This window comes from Babylonia areolata, chromosome 15 (genome assembly GCF_041734735.1).
Source record: "Babylonia areolata isolate BAREFJ2019XMU chromosome 15, ASM4173473v1, whole genome shotgun sequence".
NCBI lineage: Eukaryota > Metazoa > Mollusca > Gastropoda > Neogastropoda > Buccinidae > Babylonia > Babylonia areolata.
This window is the reverse complement of record NC_134890.1, coordinates 907,378-923,621: the sequence shown is the minus strand read 5'-3', so window position 1 is coordinate 923,621 and position 16,244 is coordinate 907,378. Positions and strand designations below refer to the sequence as shown.

The following is a 16,244-nucleotide window of genomic DNA, read 5'->3' as shown; positions in this document are numbered from 1 at the left end:
GATAAAACAGGGAAGATAGTCAACTTCAAGTCAGTGCTGCTTAATTCAGCTAGCACACAGGTAAATAAAAGGTACATTGGAACAAACCCTGACACTTCCTCAAAAAAAAAAAAAAGCACCAGGCCTGTCCTTGTACCAATCATTTGACATGTGCACACAGCAGCAAAGACAGAAGAAATGTGCAAACACAAATTAGCTTTTATTCAAGACTGGCATGGCCTCTTTAATCCTGAATAAGCCACACAGAACACATGGACAATACAGAACAAATACATGGTTGCCTCGGTAGTTTATCCACTGGAAATTATACAAATAATGGGCCAGGAAACGATATGATTAACAAATAGTAAAGGGTGGTAACTCTCTCCATTACACAAGGCACACAACTTCAAGTCAGTGATGCTTATGCTACCGATTCAGCTAGCACACAGGTAAATAAAAGGTTAGGGAATATACTCTCTCTGCCACTAGTGCCAGCATGCTTCCATGCATGTAGTTGTGAGACGGAGAGAGACCTTTTTTTTTTTTTCAAACAGTGTCAGCATGTGAATGTGATGTGTGTGGATAGGGTGGATGTCTCTGCTGTTTTTCTGTTCTTGCAGACCTGTGTTTGCGATTGTTTGTGTTGTTGCAGACCTGTGTTTGCGATTGTTTGAGTTCTTGCAGACCTGTGTTTGTGATTGTTTGTGTTCTTGCAGACCTGTGTTTGCGATTGTTTGTGTTGTTGCAGACCTGTGTTTGTGATTGTTTGTGTTCTTGCAGACCTGTGTTTGTGATTGTTTGTGTTGTTGCAGACCTGTGTTTGTGATTGTTTGTGTTGTTGCAGACCTGTGTTTGCGATTGTTTGAGTTCTTGCAGACCTGTGTTTGCGATTGTTTGTGTTGTTGCAGACCTGTGTTTGCGATTGTTTGTGTTGTTGCAGACTTGTGTTTGCGATTTGTGTTGTTGCAGACCTGTGTTTGCGATTGTTTGTGTTGTTGCAGACCTGTGTTTGCGATTGTTTGTGTTCTTGCAGACCTGTGTTTGCGATTGTTTGTGTTGTTGCAGACCTGTGTTTGCGATTGTTTGTGTTCTTGCAGACCTGTGTTTGCGATTGTTTGTGTTGTTGCAGACCTGTGTTTGCGATTGTTTGTGTTGTTGCAGACCTGTGTTTGCGATTGTTTGTGTTGTTGCAGACCTGTGTTTGCGATTGTTTGAGTTCTTGCAGACCTGTGTTTGCGATTGTTTGTGTTCTTGCAGACCTGTGTTTGTGATTGTTTGTGTTCTTGCAGACCTGTGTTTGTGATTGTTTGTGTTCTTGCAGACCTGTGTTTGCGATTGTGTTCTTGCAGACCTGTGTTTGCGATTGTTTGAGTTCTTGCAGACCTGTGTTTGTGATGTTTGTGTTCTTGCAGACCTGTGTTTGCGATTGTGTTCTTGCAGACCTGTGTTTGTGATTGTTTGTGTTCTTGCAGACCTGTGTTTGTGATGTTTGTGTTCTTGCAGACCTGTGCTTGTGATTGTTTGTGTTGTTGCAGACCTGTGTTTGTGATGTTTGTGTTCTTGCAGACCTGTGCTTGTGATTGTTTGTGTTGTTGCAGACCTGTGTTTGTGATTGTTTGTGTTCTTGCAGACCTGTGTTTGCGATTGTTTGTGTTCTTGCAGACCTGTGTTTGCGATTGTTTGTGTTCTTGCAGACGTGTGTTAGTGTGTGTTTGTGTAATTGCAGACCTGTGTTTGTGTTTGTGTTCTTGCAGACCTGTGTTTGTGTTCTTGCACACGTGTGTTTGCATTCTTGCAGACCTGTGTTTGCGTTCTTGCACACGTGTGTTTGCATTCTTGCAGACCTGTTTGTGTTCTTGCAGTTGCACACGTGTGTTTGCGTTCTTGCACACGTGTGTTTGCGTTCTTGCAGACCTGTGTTTGCGTTCTTGCAGACCTGTGTTTGTTTGTGTTCGTGCAGACCTGTGTTTGTTTGTGTTCGTGCAGACCTGTGTTTGTGTTCTTGCAGACCTGTGTTTGTTTGTGTTCGTGCAGACCTGTGTTTGTGTTCTTGCAGACCTGTGTTTGCGTTCTTGCAGACCTGTGTTTGTTTGTGTTCGTGCAGACCTGTGTTTGTGTTCTTGCAGACCTGTGTTTGCGTTCTTGCAGACCTGTGTTTGTTTGTGTTCGTGCAGACCTGTGTTTGTGTTCTTGCAGACCTGTGTTTGTGTTCTTGCAGACCTGTGTTTGTGTTCTTGCAGACCTGTGTTTGTTTGTGTTCTTGCAGACCTGTGTTTGTTTGTGTTCGTGCAGACCTGTGTTTGTGTTCTTGCAGACCTGTGTTTGTTTGTGTTCTTGCAGACCTGTGTTTGTGTTCTTGCAGACCTGTGTTTGTTTGTGTTCGTGCAGACCTGTGTTTGTTTGTGTTCGTGCAGACCTGTGTATGTGTTCGTGCAGACCTGTGTATGTGTTCTTGCAGACCTGTGTTTGCGTTCTTGCAGACCTGTGTTTGTTTGTGTTCTTGCAGACCTGTGTTTGTGTTCTTGCAGACCTGTGTTTGTTTGTGTTCTTGCAGACCTGTGTTTGTGTTCGTGCAGACCTGTGTTTGTGTTCTTGCAGACCTGTGTTTGTTTGTGTTCTTGCAGACCTGTGTTTGTGTTCGTGCAGACCTGTGTTTGTGTTCTTGCAGACCTGTGTTTGTGTTCTTGCAGACCTGTATGTGCTTGTGCAGACCTGTGTTTGCGTTCTTGCAGACCTGTGTTTGTTTGTGTTCTTGCAGACCTGTGTTTGTGTTCTTGCAGACCTGTGTTTGTGTTCTTGCAGACCTGTGTTTGTGTTCTTGCAGACCTGTGTTTGTGTTCTTGCAGACCTGTATTTGTGCTTGTGTTCTTGCAGACCTGTGTTTGTTTGCGTTCTTGCAGACCTGTATTTGCATTTGAGTTCTTTTGCGACTGTTATTCAGTGGATTGGTTGTAGGTGGGGCAAGGCAGATTTGATGGGGTTGGGAAGAGATGTTTGGGATCTGATAGCCGACTGCCACAACCCGGCTTGGTGGTGGGTGGGGAAGCTGCCCAGCTGGACACATCATCAGCTGTCTCCATTCCTGGCAGACGTGGGATAGTAGGGCCTGACTGTTGGCAAAGTTTCTCTCTGTCCACTCAGTGGTGTGGTGTCTGTAGTCTTCTTTCCCTGTCTGCCAGATCCCCCTTAGAAGAGGGAGTACGGTAAGAGGGTAGAGCGGAGAAAGAGGTGCAGCAAGGTCTGTTCCAGGACACGAGGAAAGGATCCCGTCTGCCCTCAGTGGCCCCGTCCCTGTGTCACTCACTGGGGTCTTCACTGCTCTGTGCTGACAGACAGCCAGTGCTGCTTCTTCTTCCTTGTGCGATGCTTCCCTCGTCAGACCCCGTCACAGAGTGAAATCTGCAGTTGGAAATGTGTGTGTTCTGGCGTCAGTCTGAGGGATGTGGACTGTTGTCACATGGTGTCCTGTACTACATGTGTACTGGTTGTGCCGTGCGTGTTGTTGACTGAGACACAGCAGGGGTGGCTGCACGTTGAAATGTGTGTGTGTGTGTGTGTGTGTGTGTGTGTGTGCGTGTGTGCGCAAGCAGGAAGTAATATGGGCCTGCAGATTGTGAACGTGACTGACAGGCAGACAGACGGAGGAGGAAGTTTTACGGCTTGAACAATTGAGCAACTTGAAGTTTGTAGATTGGCATGTCTTGTGTTCCCTTGAGTGAGTGTTAGGTCTCTGCGGGTGGATGGCAGAGTTTGTGTGTGTGTGTTATAAGTGAGTGGGACAGTTGACATTTTGACAGGCTGTTGGAGTCACAAGGACCATAGGAGCATTGATGTGTAACGGATCACATTTTGGTGTCAGGGATGGTACTGAAGCTTTTCAGTCGACTGAATATTCTTCAGCCTAGAGTTTCTTCCGCAGTTTTTCTCTTCTTTTCTTCTGGTGTGTCTAGGTCTCAAGGTGTCTCTCTCTTCCCCTTATCCGTCTGCTGCGTTTGCTTGAACAAGTTCTCTGCCTCAGTTTCTGTCTCTGAGTGTAACTGTAAAGTGTATTGCTCTCTCTGTCTGTCTCTCTCTCTTTCTCTCTTCCCTCTCTCTTCTCTCTCACCTTTTTCTCCCCCCCCCTCTCCTCTGTCTCTCACTTCAGAGTTCAGAGTTCTCTCTCTCTCTGTGTCTCTCTCTGTGTCTCTCTCTCTTCCCTCTCTCTTCTCTCTCACCTTTATCTCTACCCCCCCTCCTCTCTCTCCTCTGTCTCTCACTTCTGAGTTCAGAGTTCTCTCTCTCTCTCTCTGTCTGTCTCTCTGTCTCTCTCTCTTCCCTCTCTCTTCTCTCTCACCTTTCTCTCTATCCCCCCCCCCCCCTCTCTCCTCTGTCTCTCACTTCTGAGTTCAGAGTTCGTTCTCTCTCTCTCTCTCTCTCTCTCTCTCTCTCTCTCTCTCTCTCTCTCTCTCTCTCTCACTCCTCTTTCATATCTATCTCTGTCTCATGTCTGTCTGTGTCTGTCTCTTCTTAGAAATTTCTTGTGGTTTGTTTTGGTATCACTTTTTTCACAATTTTTGTTTCTTGAGTTGGTCCAAGTATGCAGACTTTTATTTTACTCGTTGTGACACACACACACACACACACACACACACACACACACACAGACTTGTGTATGCAGATGCACACACATTTACTGCTTGGCTGGACCAATTGGGGGCGCTGTTAACTGCTGAACTCATCACCAGCTGTCTCCATTTTTGGTGGTTGTGGGATCCAAGTTTTGGTTAAACACACACATACTCACATGTACTGATGATGCAGATGTATAGGCAATTACGCTCAAACATTTTACATTGTGGTCCTATTCATTGTTACCAAATTTGCTTTTGTTTGAGACTGAGAAAAAAACCCAAAAAAACCCATGCATTTTTGTCATTTTTATCTGTCGGACCCTTCAGCAGGAATCTCCACAGGGAAAGTTTTGGTCGCATCCTGCATGTCGTGGGCGCCAGGATGTCAGTACTTGATGAGTTAACACAAGCCATACTTCAAAGTTTGCAGTGATCACTGATCATCAGGCCACTCTTCATGTCGGCCTTTCTCATTTCTCTTGCAGTGATAACGTTCAGAGAAAAGCAAAGGACTCTTCCACAAGATACAGGACTACGTTGTCACCTCTAACTAGTTAAAGGGAAATTATTGGTCAGGTGGTGGTAAAAAACAGATAAAATACTTTCTGGAGGGATGTGAAGATTGATAACCACAGTGACGTGTGTGAGTGTTACACTTGTACATGTGGCAGTGTACTTATTATGTAGTCATGAACAGTGGCAAGTGGTGTATGATTTGCTGTAGACTGATTGTATCTGCATTTCTTTTTATCACAACACATTTCTCTGTGTGAAATTCGGGCTGCTCTCCCCAGGAAGAGCGCGTCGCTACACTACGGCGCCACAAATTTTTTGGTATTTTTTTCCTGCGTGCAGTTTTATCTGTTTTTCCTATTGAAGTGGATTTTTCTATAGAATTTTGCCAGGAACAACCCTTTTGTTGCCGTGGGTTCTTTTACGTGCGCTGAGTGCATGGTGCACACGGGATCTCGGTTTATCGTCTTATCCGAATGACTAGCGTCCAGTCCACCACTCAAGGTCTAGTGGAGAGGGAGAAAATATCAGCGGCTGAGCCGTGATTCGAACCAGCACGCTCAGATTCTCTCGCTTCCTAGGCGGACGCGTTACCTCTAGGCCATCACTGCACTCGGTTGTGTGTGTGAGCAGTGTATGTGAAGTGGAGCACTTGGTGATTTCAGTGCAGATCAAAGTCTGGGATGTACAAAGTCTGACTGTGGGACATGGAGAGCTTTTGTTACGCATCACGCGTCAGTTTGTTCTTTAATATTATATGTCTGTGCTGCCAGTGGAACATGTTTAGTAGCTGGGCACCTGACACCAGTTACATTTTCTGAAAGAAACTGCAAACAGTGCTTTCATTTTAAAGCAGCATGCTCAACTCACACACACACACACGCACGCACGCACGCACAAAGGCCTGACTAAGCGTGTTGGGTTACGCTGCTGGTCAGGCATCTGCTTGGCAGATGTGGTGTAGCGTATATATGGATTTGTCCGAACGCAGTGACGCCTCCTTGAGCTACTGAAACTGAAACACACACACACACACACACACACATTCTCTCTCTCTCTCTCTTTCCACAAAATCAAAATGTAAACTAAGCATTTTGATGGACAAAACAATATGGTTTTTAACTGTTATCAGCAAAACTTGTCTAATTCAGAGAAAACCACCTTTGAGTTTGATATGATGTAAAGAAAAAAACAACAACCCAGTTTTGGTGCCTCCTTTTCGATTGTTCACGTTCTGTGGACATTAATTTTTATCAGAAGCTCTGTTGAAAAACATAGACTTTGTGGCGTGTACATGTGTGTGTCACAGTGTGTCACTGTGTGTGTGTGTGTGTGTTACACTGTGTGAGTGTGTGTGTGTGTGTGTGTGACTGTGTGCCACTATGTGTGTGTTTGAGTGGATGTATGTGTGTGTGTGTACCATACGTACCTGCATGTGTGTGTGTGTGTGTGTGTGTGTTGTGAACTCTTTGTACAAAAAAGTAGAGAAAAAAAAGAGGTTTGAAAGCAAAATGTATTTCATCCTCAGGTGCTCATAGACAGTGTGGGTGCAATGGCAGTGAATGTTTATTTACTGATGTCGCTGGTGAGCATATTTGAAACGTAGAGCATGCTTTGACATGTAGACATTTTGTCACGACTATCTTTAGTGCAGCACCTTGCGAGCACAGCCTGCTACAGCCCAAAGTGGTGGATTTGTGAGCATTCTGCACAACAACACGACTGATGCTGTGGGATTTTTGTGAGCATTGGAGACTCTGCTCGCCCTGCGGACAGTTTGGGATTGTAAAATGAGGTCCTTGGTTTCCTTGGATACGGATGAGGTGAAAGTTGAGTGAGGTCCTTGGTTTCCTTGGATACGGATGAGGTGAAAGTTGAGTGAGGTCCTTGGTTTCCTTGGATACCGATGAGGTGAAAGAGTGAGTGAGGTCCTTGGTTTCCTTGGATACGGATGAGGTGAAAGTTAGAGTGAGGTCCTTGGTTTCCTTGGATACCGATGAGGTGAAAGTTGAGTGAGGTCCTTGGTTTCCTTGGGTACTTATGAGGTGAAAGAGTGAGTGAGGTCCTTGGTTTCCTTGGATACAGATGAGGTGAAAGTTAGAGTGAGGTCCTTGGTTTCCTTGGATACCGATGAGGTGAAAGTTGAGTGAGGTCCTTGGTTTCCTTGGATACCAATTAAGTGAGGTGGTTTTTCTCCTGGACAGGTTTGAAGACGGTGAAGGTGAAACACCGGATTGTCAGCAGAACAGAGAGAGACTGTAAAATGTCACTGCGTTGATCTGTCAGCTTGAACTGGGGACAGGTTGCCCATGACATAACTGCTGATTATAGAACAGGATGCCAGGAAACATGTTCCTTTTGACTGTGAAATGAAGCGTGTGCAAACTGGGATTGAATCACCAAACGATGCCAGGGAAAATTGTGTGACAGGCTTACACGAGATGAACAGAATCAGGAGACACCAGTGGGGTGTGGGGTGTAACTTTGCAGACAGAGATCTGAAGAAGGGTTGATGAATTGTGTGTGCAAACAAGGGTTGAATTGCTGAATTGTACTTGGGGAAAATTTTATGCAGGCTTACAATTACATGAGATGAACGGAAGAAGAGGCTTGAGTGGTATAGTATATAGATGGGAGTGTGTTGCGTGACTGCAGACAGTGATGTGGGGAACGGTTGTGGATCTGTGTTAAACACAGGCACACAGACAGGTGATCAGAGTCGGAGACTGGTCGACACCACAGATTTCTGATCCGTTGTCGGGGAATGTTTGTCACGCTTCAGCGGTAATAGCGGACCAGATTTGATTCCGTCCAACAGTGAGGTCAGCTGGGTGTTGAGCCGTTAGGACGGTCAGCACCCAGTCAACAAACCAACCGATAATGACCACCGGGAAATCATCGTCCACTGACTGAACACAGCGTTGTCGAGATGTCCACTCGAACATCATCGTTGGCCAATCGACGGTCGCTGTTTGTGAACAGCGTGATGAGCTCTGCGGACCAGGCGGTGAATCGCCGAGCACGTCTGCGTCGTTCTCATGACTATGTGTCTGTGCTTGCAGATGAGAGGGAGTCCAACCAGCTGCCTCCGTGGAACACGTACTGTGAGTGTTGGCTTTGTTGTTTTCACTCGTTGTAGGTTTGCATGTTCTGTGTACAACATTACAAGTCTTTTTCACTTTGTTTCTTTTGTACACACACACACACATGCTTGAGAACATGCACATGCATGCGTCTACACACCTGGATGCACATTGCATACACACACACACACACACACACACACACACACACACACACACAAGCTCATGTGTACTAACACTTTCAGTTTCACAGAGATTGTTCTCACTTTGATGTGTTTAATCAGTGAAAATAGTATTGTGTGTATTGCACAAAATGGCTTAGAAAAGTGTTATTGTAGTGATTATTCCCCCATGCTTTATAATAAAACATTTGATATTGAACTGAAGGATTTGATGAGACTTGAAATTTACTCTTGAAAAACTCTTGTTGTTGTGTGGGTAAGTGTGTGAAAAGGGGGATGAACAGTGTCCATGATCAGGACTATGTTGCTGTTTACAGTGTGTAACATGATCAGGACTATGTTGCTGTTTACAGTGTGTAACATGATCAGGACTATGTTGCTGTTTACAGTGTGTAACATGATCAGGACTATGTTGCTGTTTACAGTGTGTAACGTGATCAGGACTGTTGCTGTTTACAGTGTGTAACGTGATCAGTACAGTGTTGCTGTTTACAGTGTGTAACGTGATTAGGACAGTGTTGCTGTTTACAGTGTGTAACATGATTAGGACTATGTTGCTGTTTACAGTGTGTAACGTGATTAGGACAGTGTTGCTGTTTACAGTGTGTAACATGATTAGGACTATGTTACTGTTTACAGTGTGTAACGTGATTAGGACAGTGTTGCTGTTTACAGTGTGTAACATGATCAGGACTATGTTGCTGTTTACAGTGTGTAATGTGATCATGACTATGTTGCTGTTTACAATGTATAACATGATTAGGACTATGTTGCTGTTTACAGTGTGTAACATGATTAGGACAGTGTTGCTGTTTACAGTGTGTAACGTGATCAGGACTATGTTGCTGTTTACAGTGTGTAACGTGATTAGGACTATGTTGCTGTTTACAGTGTGTAACGTTATTAGGACAGTGTTGCTGTTTACAGTGTGTAACATGATCAGGACTATGTTGCTGTTTACAGTGTGTAACATGATTAGGACTATGTTGCTGTTTACAGTGTGTAATGTGATTAGGACTATGTTGCTGTTTACAGTATGTAATGTGATTAGGACTATGTTGCTGTTTACAGTGTGTAATGTGATTAGGACAGTGTTGCTGTTTACAGTGTGTAACATGATCAGGACTATGTTGCTGTTTACAGTGTGTAACATGATCAGGACTATGTTGCTGTTTACAGTGTGTAACATGATCAGGACTATGTTGCTGTTTACAGTGTGTAACATGATCAGGACTATGTTGCTGTTTACAGTGTGTAACGTGATTAGGACAGTGTTGCTGTTTACAGTGTGTAACATGATCATGACTATGTTGCTGTTTACAGTGTGCAACATGATCAGGACTATGTTGCTGTTTACAATGTGTAACATGATCAGGACTATGTTGCTGTTTACAGTGTGTTACGTGATTAGGACAGTGTTGCTGTTTACAGTGTGTAACATGATCATGACTATGTTGCTGTTTACAATGTGTAACATGATCAGGACTATGTTGCTGTTTACAGTGTGTTACGTGATTAGGACAGTGTTGCTGTTTACAGTGTGTAACATGATCAGGACTATGTTGCTGTTTACAATGTGTAACATGATCAGGACTATGTTGCTGTTTACAGTGTGTTACGTGATTAGGACAGTGTTGCTGTTTACAGTGTGTTACGTGATTAGGACAGTGTTGCTGTTTACAGTGTGTAACATGATCAGGACTATGTTGCTGTTTACAGTGTGTTTCATCATGATCAGGACTATGTTGCTGTTTACAGTGTGTAACATGATTAGGACTGTGTTGCTGTTTACAGTGTGTAACATGATCAGGACTATGTTGCTGTTTACAGTGTGTAACATGATCAGAACAGCGTTGCTGTTTGTGTAACATGATCAGGACTATGTTGCTGTTTACTGTGTGGTTCACCATGATCATGACTATGTTTACAGTGTACCGATTGCAACAGGAAGCTCCAAAGCCCTTTTGTGTAGCGTGTCAGCGAGAGGTGGGTCATTCATAACACGTGTCTGTGTTTTTCTCTCTCTTCTACAGACACACTTTGTCTCTTAGAGGTGTGTGTGTGTTTGTGTAGCGTGTCATCGAGAGGTGCGTCATTCATAACACGTGTCTGTGTTTTTCTCTCTCTTCTACGGACACACTTTGTCTCTTAGAGGTGTGTGTGTGTGTGTGTGTGTGTGTGTGTGTGTGTGTGTATTTAAGATTTTTTTTTTTTTTTGAGGGGTAGGGGAGGTGGATTGTGTGCGTGTGTGTGTGTGTGTGTGTGTGAGTTTGGGGGGCATGGGGGGACTTGTGGTTTAAAATATATGACTGGAAGAGCTGTGGCAGATTTGGTCAGGTGGGCCATCTGATACAGTGTTGACAAGTGGTCAGGGTTCAGAGCCCTGTTTCAGCTTGATCAGTGTTTGTTGTATTCTTGGGAAAGGCACTTTACTCCAAGTGCCCTTGGTGCGAATGGGTACCTGACTTTGGCTAGAGAAGGTTTAACTCTCTCCATACGAATGGCGAAAGAGACGACGTTAACTGCGTTTCACCCCAATTACCAAAATCAAAATATTGCAAGCGGTAGGCTCTTATACTGAAGACGTGAATGTTGACAAAGAATACCACAATTCTGACGACGGAAGCTAAAGGTTGGGTCATTCAGACACCCACTGGACATCCGAGGGGTCTGTGTAGAGGAGAAGAGAGGACTGGCCGTACTGAGTGAGTTAATACTTTAAACAGCAGAAAGAGAAGATTGGGCCGTGCCCTTCTGTGCTGAAGCCTACACACTGGATATGAATTCACTGCCCTTCTGTGCTGAAGCCTACACACTGGATATGAATTCACTGCCCTTCTGTGCTGAAGCCTACACACTGGATATGAATTCACTGCCCTTCTGTGCTGAAGTCTGCAGACTGGATATGAATTCACTGCCCTTCTATACTGAAGCCTACACACTGGATATGAATTCACTGCCCTTCTGTGCTGAAGCCTACACACTGGATATGAATTCACTGCCCTTCTATACTGAAGCCTACATACTGGATATGAATTCACTGCCCTTCTGTGCTGAAGTCTGCAGACTGGATATGAATTCACTGCCCTTCTGTGCTGAAGCCTACATACTGGATATGAATTCACTGCCCTTCTGTGCTGAAGTCTGCAGACTGGATATCAATTCACTGCCCTTCTATACTGAAGCCTACATGCTGGATATGAATTCACTGGCCTTCTGTGCTGAAGTCTACACACTGGATATGAATTCATTGCCCTTCTATACTGAAGCCTGCACACTGGATATGAATTCACTGCCCTTCTATACTGAAGCCTACACACTGGATATGAATTCACTGCCCTTCTGTGCTGAAGCCTACATACTGGATATGAATTCACTGCCCTTCTGTGCTGAAGTCTACACACTGGATATGAATTCACTGCCCTTCTGTGCTGAAGCCTACATACTGGATATGAATTCACTGCCCTTCTATGCTGAAGCCTACATACTGGATATGAATTCACTGCCCTTCTGTGCTGAAGTCTGCAGACTGGATATCAATTCACTGCCCTTCTATACTGAAGCCTACATGCTGGATATGAATTCACTGGCCTTCTGTGCTGAAGTCTACACACTGGATATGAATTCATTGCCCTTCTATACTGAAGCCTACACACTGGATATGAATTCACTGCCCTTCTATACTGAAGCCTACATACTGGATATGAATTCACTGCCCTTCTGTGCTGAAGCCTACATACTGGATATGAATTCACTGCCCTTGTGGTCATGAAAGGCAGTAGGATCTTTAACCTTTAGTTTGATAAATCATTTTAAGAGATCGTAGGGAGTGATGTCACAGTCCATTAGATAAATATGAACAGCGTGTTTCTTGTATCTAGGGACTAAAAATGATCTGGATTATATCCATACATTTTAAAATTTTCATTGTGGATATGATTTCAGTGTCGGAGGCTTATCTCCCTTTGTCCCTCAGTGGGTCTGACTTTTGAAGCATTAATCCTTTTTTTGAAAAATTATTTAAAAAAAAAAGTATTTTGAAATACATGTAAAGACTGGGAAGGAAGGTGGACTGGTTAACTCACTCAGTACGGCCAGTCCTCTCTTCTCCTCTACACAGACCCCTCGGATGTCCAGTGGGTGTCTGACTGACCCAACCTTTAGCTTCCGTCGTCAGAATTGTGGTATTCTTTGTCAACATTCACCTCTTCAGTATAAGAGCCTTCCGCTTGCAATATTTTGATGATGGTAATTGGGGTGAAACGCTGTTAACGTCGTCTCTTTCGCCGTTTGCATGGAGAGAGCTAAGATGGTCCTCTGCTGATACATAGTCTATGGGGGAGGGTCAGGGTTCAAATCCCGTTCTCGCCATTTTCCCCCCCAAGTTTGACAGGAAAATCAAACTGAGCGTCTAGTCGTTCAGATAAGACAATTAATCGAGGGTCCCCCTGTGCAACACCCACTTTGCGCTCTGATAAAGAACCCACGGCGACAAGAGTGTTGTCCTCTGGCAAAATTCTGTAAAAGGAATCCACTTTAACAGGAACAGAAATGTATAAGCATGGGCTTGAGGCCTGACGAGTTGAGTGCCGTTGGTGATGCCGCTGTCAGGCATCTGGCTAGCAGATGCGGTGTAACATATATTTGGATTTGTCCCCGTAGCCTTTGTTTTCCATGTCTGTGTGCGTGTGTGTGAGTGTGTGTTTGTGTGTGTGTGTGAGTGTGTGTGTGTGTGTGTGTGAGAGTGTGTGTGTGTCAGTGTGTGTCAGGTGGTCAGTTGTAGTGTTTGTAGTGTGTGTGTGTCAGTGTGTGTGAGTGAGTAAGAGTGTGTGTGTCAGTGTGTGTGAGTGAGTGAGTGTGTGTCAGTGTGTGTGTGTGACTGTGAGTGAGTGTGTGTGAGTGAGTGTGTGTCAGTGTGTGTGTGAGTGAGTGTGTGTGTGTGTGTGTGTGTGTGTGTGAGTGTGTGTGTGTGTCAGTGTGTGTGTGAGTGAGTGTGTGTGTGTGTGTGTGTGTGTGTGTCAGTGTGTGTGTCAGTGGGTTGGTTGGCTGGGTGAAAAGCCAGGTGATTTCATTCAGGAACGTGTTTTGTCCGAGGTGTCATTGTGTCCGCTGAGTGAAGAACCTATCTGTGTGCAGGTGCCTAACAAGCCAGAGTTCTATGGCAATGAGTAAGTGGACAGGAGTATGTTTTCTCTGTGTGTGTGTGTGTGTGTGCAAAAGAGATTTAGGGGGTTGGGGGGGTGGAGATGCATTTCTGTGTGTGTGCAGTTGTGTGAGTGAGTAACATTTAAACCACACACATATGAGTGAATTAAAAGTATATATTATAAGTATGCATGTGTATGCTAACATGTTTATGTCCAGAAAAAAAAGAAGGATGTACACACACCTCTGATGAGTAATGTGTGCATGCGCGCATGCATGCACACGCACCCCCCCCCCCCCCCCCACACACACACAGAGTATTATTGATTCATTCGCTGCAAACATAAGTTGCAGCAGCAGATATTTGGGGGGTTTTTTTTTTTTTTTACGAAACTCGCAAACTGTTGAGCTAAAGCATAGGTCACCTTTTTGTCAGCAAACACGTTAACAGTGAAGGGTGTGATGTCACCATGTCCATGAATTGTACAGGCATGTCAGTGAAGGGTGTGATGTCACCATGTCCATGAATTGTACAGGCATGTCAGTGAAGGGTGTGACGTCACCATGTCCATGAACTGTACAGGCATGTCAGTGAAGGGTGTGACGTCACCATGTCCATGAACTGTACAGGCATGTCAGTGAAGGGTGTGACGTCACCATGTCCATGAACTGTACAGGCATGTCAGTGAAGGGTGTGACGTCACCATGTCCATGAACTGTACAGGCATGTCAGTGAAGGGTGTGACATCACCATGTCCATGAACTGTACCGGCATGGCAGTGAAGGGTGTAAGTATCCTAGTGTCTTGTTTTGCTTGTGAACAGGTTCCACGGCAACATCAGTCGCCCGGCGGCGGACAGTCTGCTGGTCAGCGATGGCTGTTACCTGGTGCGCAAGAGTGAGCGTGCCCCTGACGCCTTCACCCTGGCTATCAGGTAATAATAATAATAATAATAATAATAATAATAATGGTATTTATATAGCGCTGAATCTTGTGCAGAGACAAATCAAAGCGCTTTCGCACCAGTCATTCCCATGCATGCATAACTCTAAAACTGTAGAAACTAAAGACAAGGAAGAGGCAGGCAAGGGAGGCTATTTTGGGAAGAGGTGGGTTTTAAGACCAGACTTGAAAGAGCTGAGTGTGGAGACTTGACGAAGCGAAAGAGGAAGTTCATTCCAAATGCAAGGTCCAGAGACAGAGAAAGAACGGCGGCCAACAGTCAAGTGTTTGAATCTAGGTATGTGTAAACAGAGTGGATCCGAAGCTGATCATAGTGAGCGAGATGGAGTGTAGAGGTGAAGGCAGCCGCAGAGATAGGAAGGGGCATTTCTGTGAATACATCTATAACATAGAGTGCTGATCTTGTACTTTATTCAGATGGGTCAGCACAGATTGCACAGTGCTTTCTCTGTTGCAGTGGGAAAACCATTTGCAGCTGAGTCTTTTGTGAAGGACTATCACTCTCAAACTAGGAGGCAAAACTGCAATGGCTCTTAGTGCTGCAGCCATGGGGGCTAGTTGGCTTTGGGAACCGTCCCCAATGCTGACCATCCTAAAACCCTCTTGGCGGAGAGAGAGTGGGGATGTAACTTGGGCAAGGCACTCTCCACTACAATCAAATTCTTGTCTGGATAGTCAGGACAGCGACAGGCGCAATAGCCGAGTGGTTAAAGCGTTGGACTGTCAATCTGAGGGTCCCGGGTTCGAATCATGGTGACGGCGCCTGGTGGGTAAAGAGTGGAGATTTTTACAATCTCCCAGGTCAACATATGTGCAGACCTGCTAGTGCCTGAACCCCCTTCGTGTGTATATGCAAGCAGAAGATCAAATACGCACGTTAAAGATCCTGTAATCCATGTCAGCGTTCGGTGGGTTATGGAAACAAGAACATACCCAGCATGCACACCCCCGAAAACGGAGTATGGCTACCTACATGGCGGGGCAAAAACGGTCATACACGCAAAAGCCCACTCGTGTGCATACAAGTGAACGCAGAAGAAGAAGAAGAAGAAAAGAGGAGTCAGGACAGCAGTTACCTCCTCTGCTGTTGTGATGGTCCTAGTGGAACACAGCTGGCTATCATACAGATGGGTTTGCACAGAGCGTGATGGGTAGGGTGATTACGCTGCTGCCTGGTTTGTTAGGTAAGAGAGAGAGAGGTGGGGGGCCTTTGGGAACCATCCCCAATGCAGACCATCCTAAAGCCCTCTTGGCTGAGAGAGAGAGGGGATGTAACTTGGGCAAGGCACTCTCCACTGGAATGAAATTCTTGTCTGGATTGTCGGGACGGCAGTTAACTCCTCTGCTGTTGTGATGGTCCTAGTGGAACACAGCTGGCTATCATACAGATGGGTTTGCACAGAGCGTGATGGGTAGGGTGATAACGCTGCTGTCTGGTTTGTTAGGTAAGAGAGAGAGAGAGAGAGATGTGGGAGGGAGTATGTGTTTGTGTTTATCGTGCTTTTGTCTTGTCTGTAAGAGAGAGATGTTGTGTTTGTGTCTTGTTTGTAATGTAAGAGAGGGGGTTTGGAGAGGGGGGTGGGGTGGGGGTGTATGTGTTGTGTTTTTGTCTTGTTTGTGAGAGAGAGATGTTGTGTTTGTGCCTTGTTTGTAATGTAAGAGAGGGGGGTTTGGAGAGGGTGTATGTGTTGTGTTTTTGTCTTGTTTGTGAGAGAGAGAGAGAGAGAGCGAGCGAGAGACAGAGGGGAGCGGGGGGGGTGGGGGG

At 45.1% G+C, this 16,244-nt stretch overlaps 1 protein-coding gene across 5 annotated transcripts in view; it reads left to right on the top strand.

Moving 5' to 3' along the window:
- Positions 1-16,244, top strand: part of LOC143290134 (N-chimaerin-like) — a 56,108-nt gene that overhangs the window by 14,984 nt on the left and 24,880 nt on the right. The window contains exons 1-5 of one of the 5 annotated variants that reach the window (XM_076599424.1): positions 3,174-3,395; positions 7,310-8,209; positions 10,301-10,356; positions 13,507-13,538; positions 14,340-14,450. In XM_076599424.1, coding sequence (XP_076455539.1) covers positions 8,035-8,209; positions 10,301-10,356; positions 13,507-13,538; positions 14,340-14,450 — 374 coding nt within the window. In that variant the 5' untranslated portion in view covers positions 3,174-3,395; positions 7,310-8,034. Of the gene's footprint in view, positions 1-3,173; positions 3,698-3,730; positions 3,923-7,183; positions 8,210-10,300; positions 10,357-13,506; positions 13,539-14,339; positions 14,451-16,244 lie in introns of those variants that run through there. The other 4 variants (XM_076599422.1, XM_076599423.1, XM_076599426.1 and 1 more) reach the window with 4 other exon arrangements.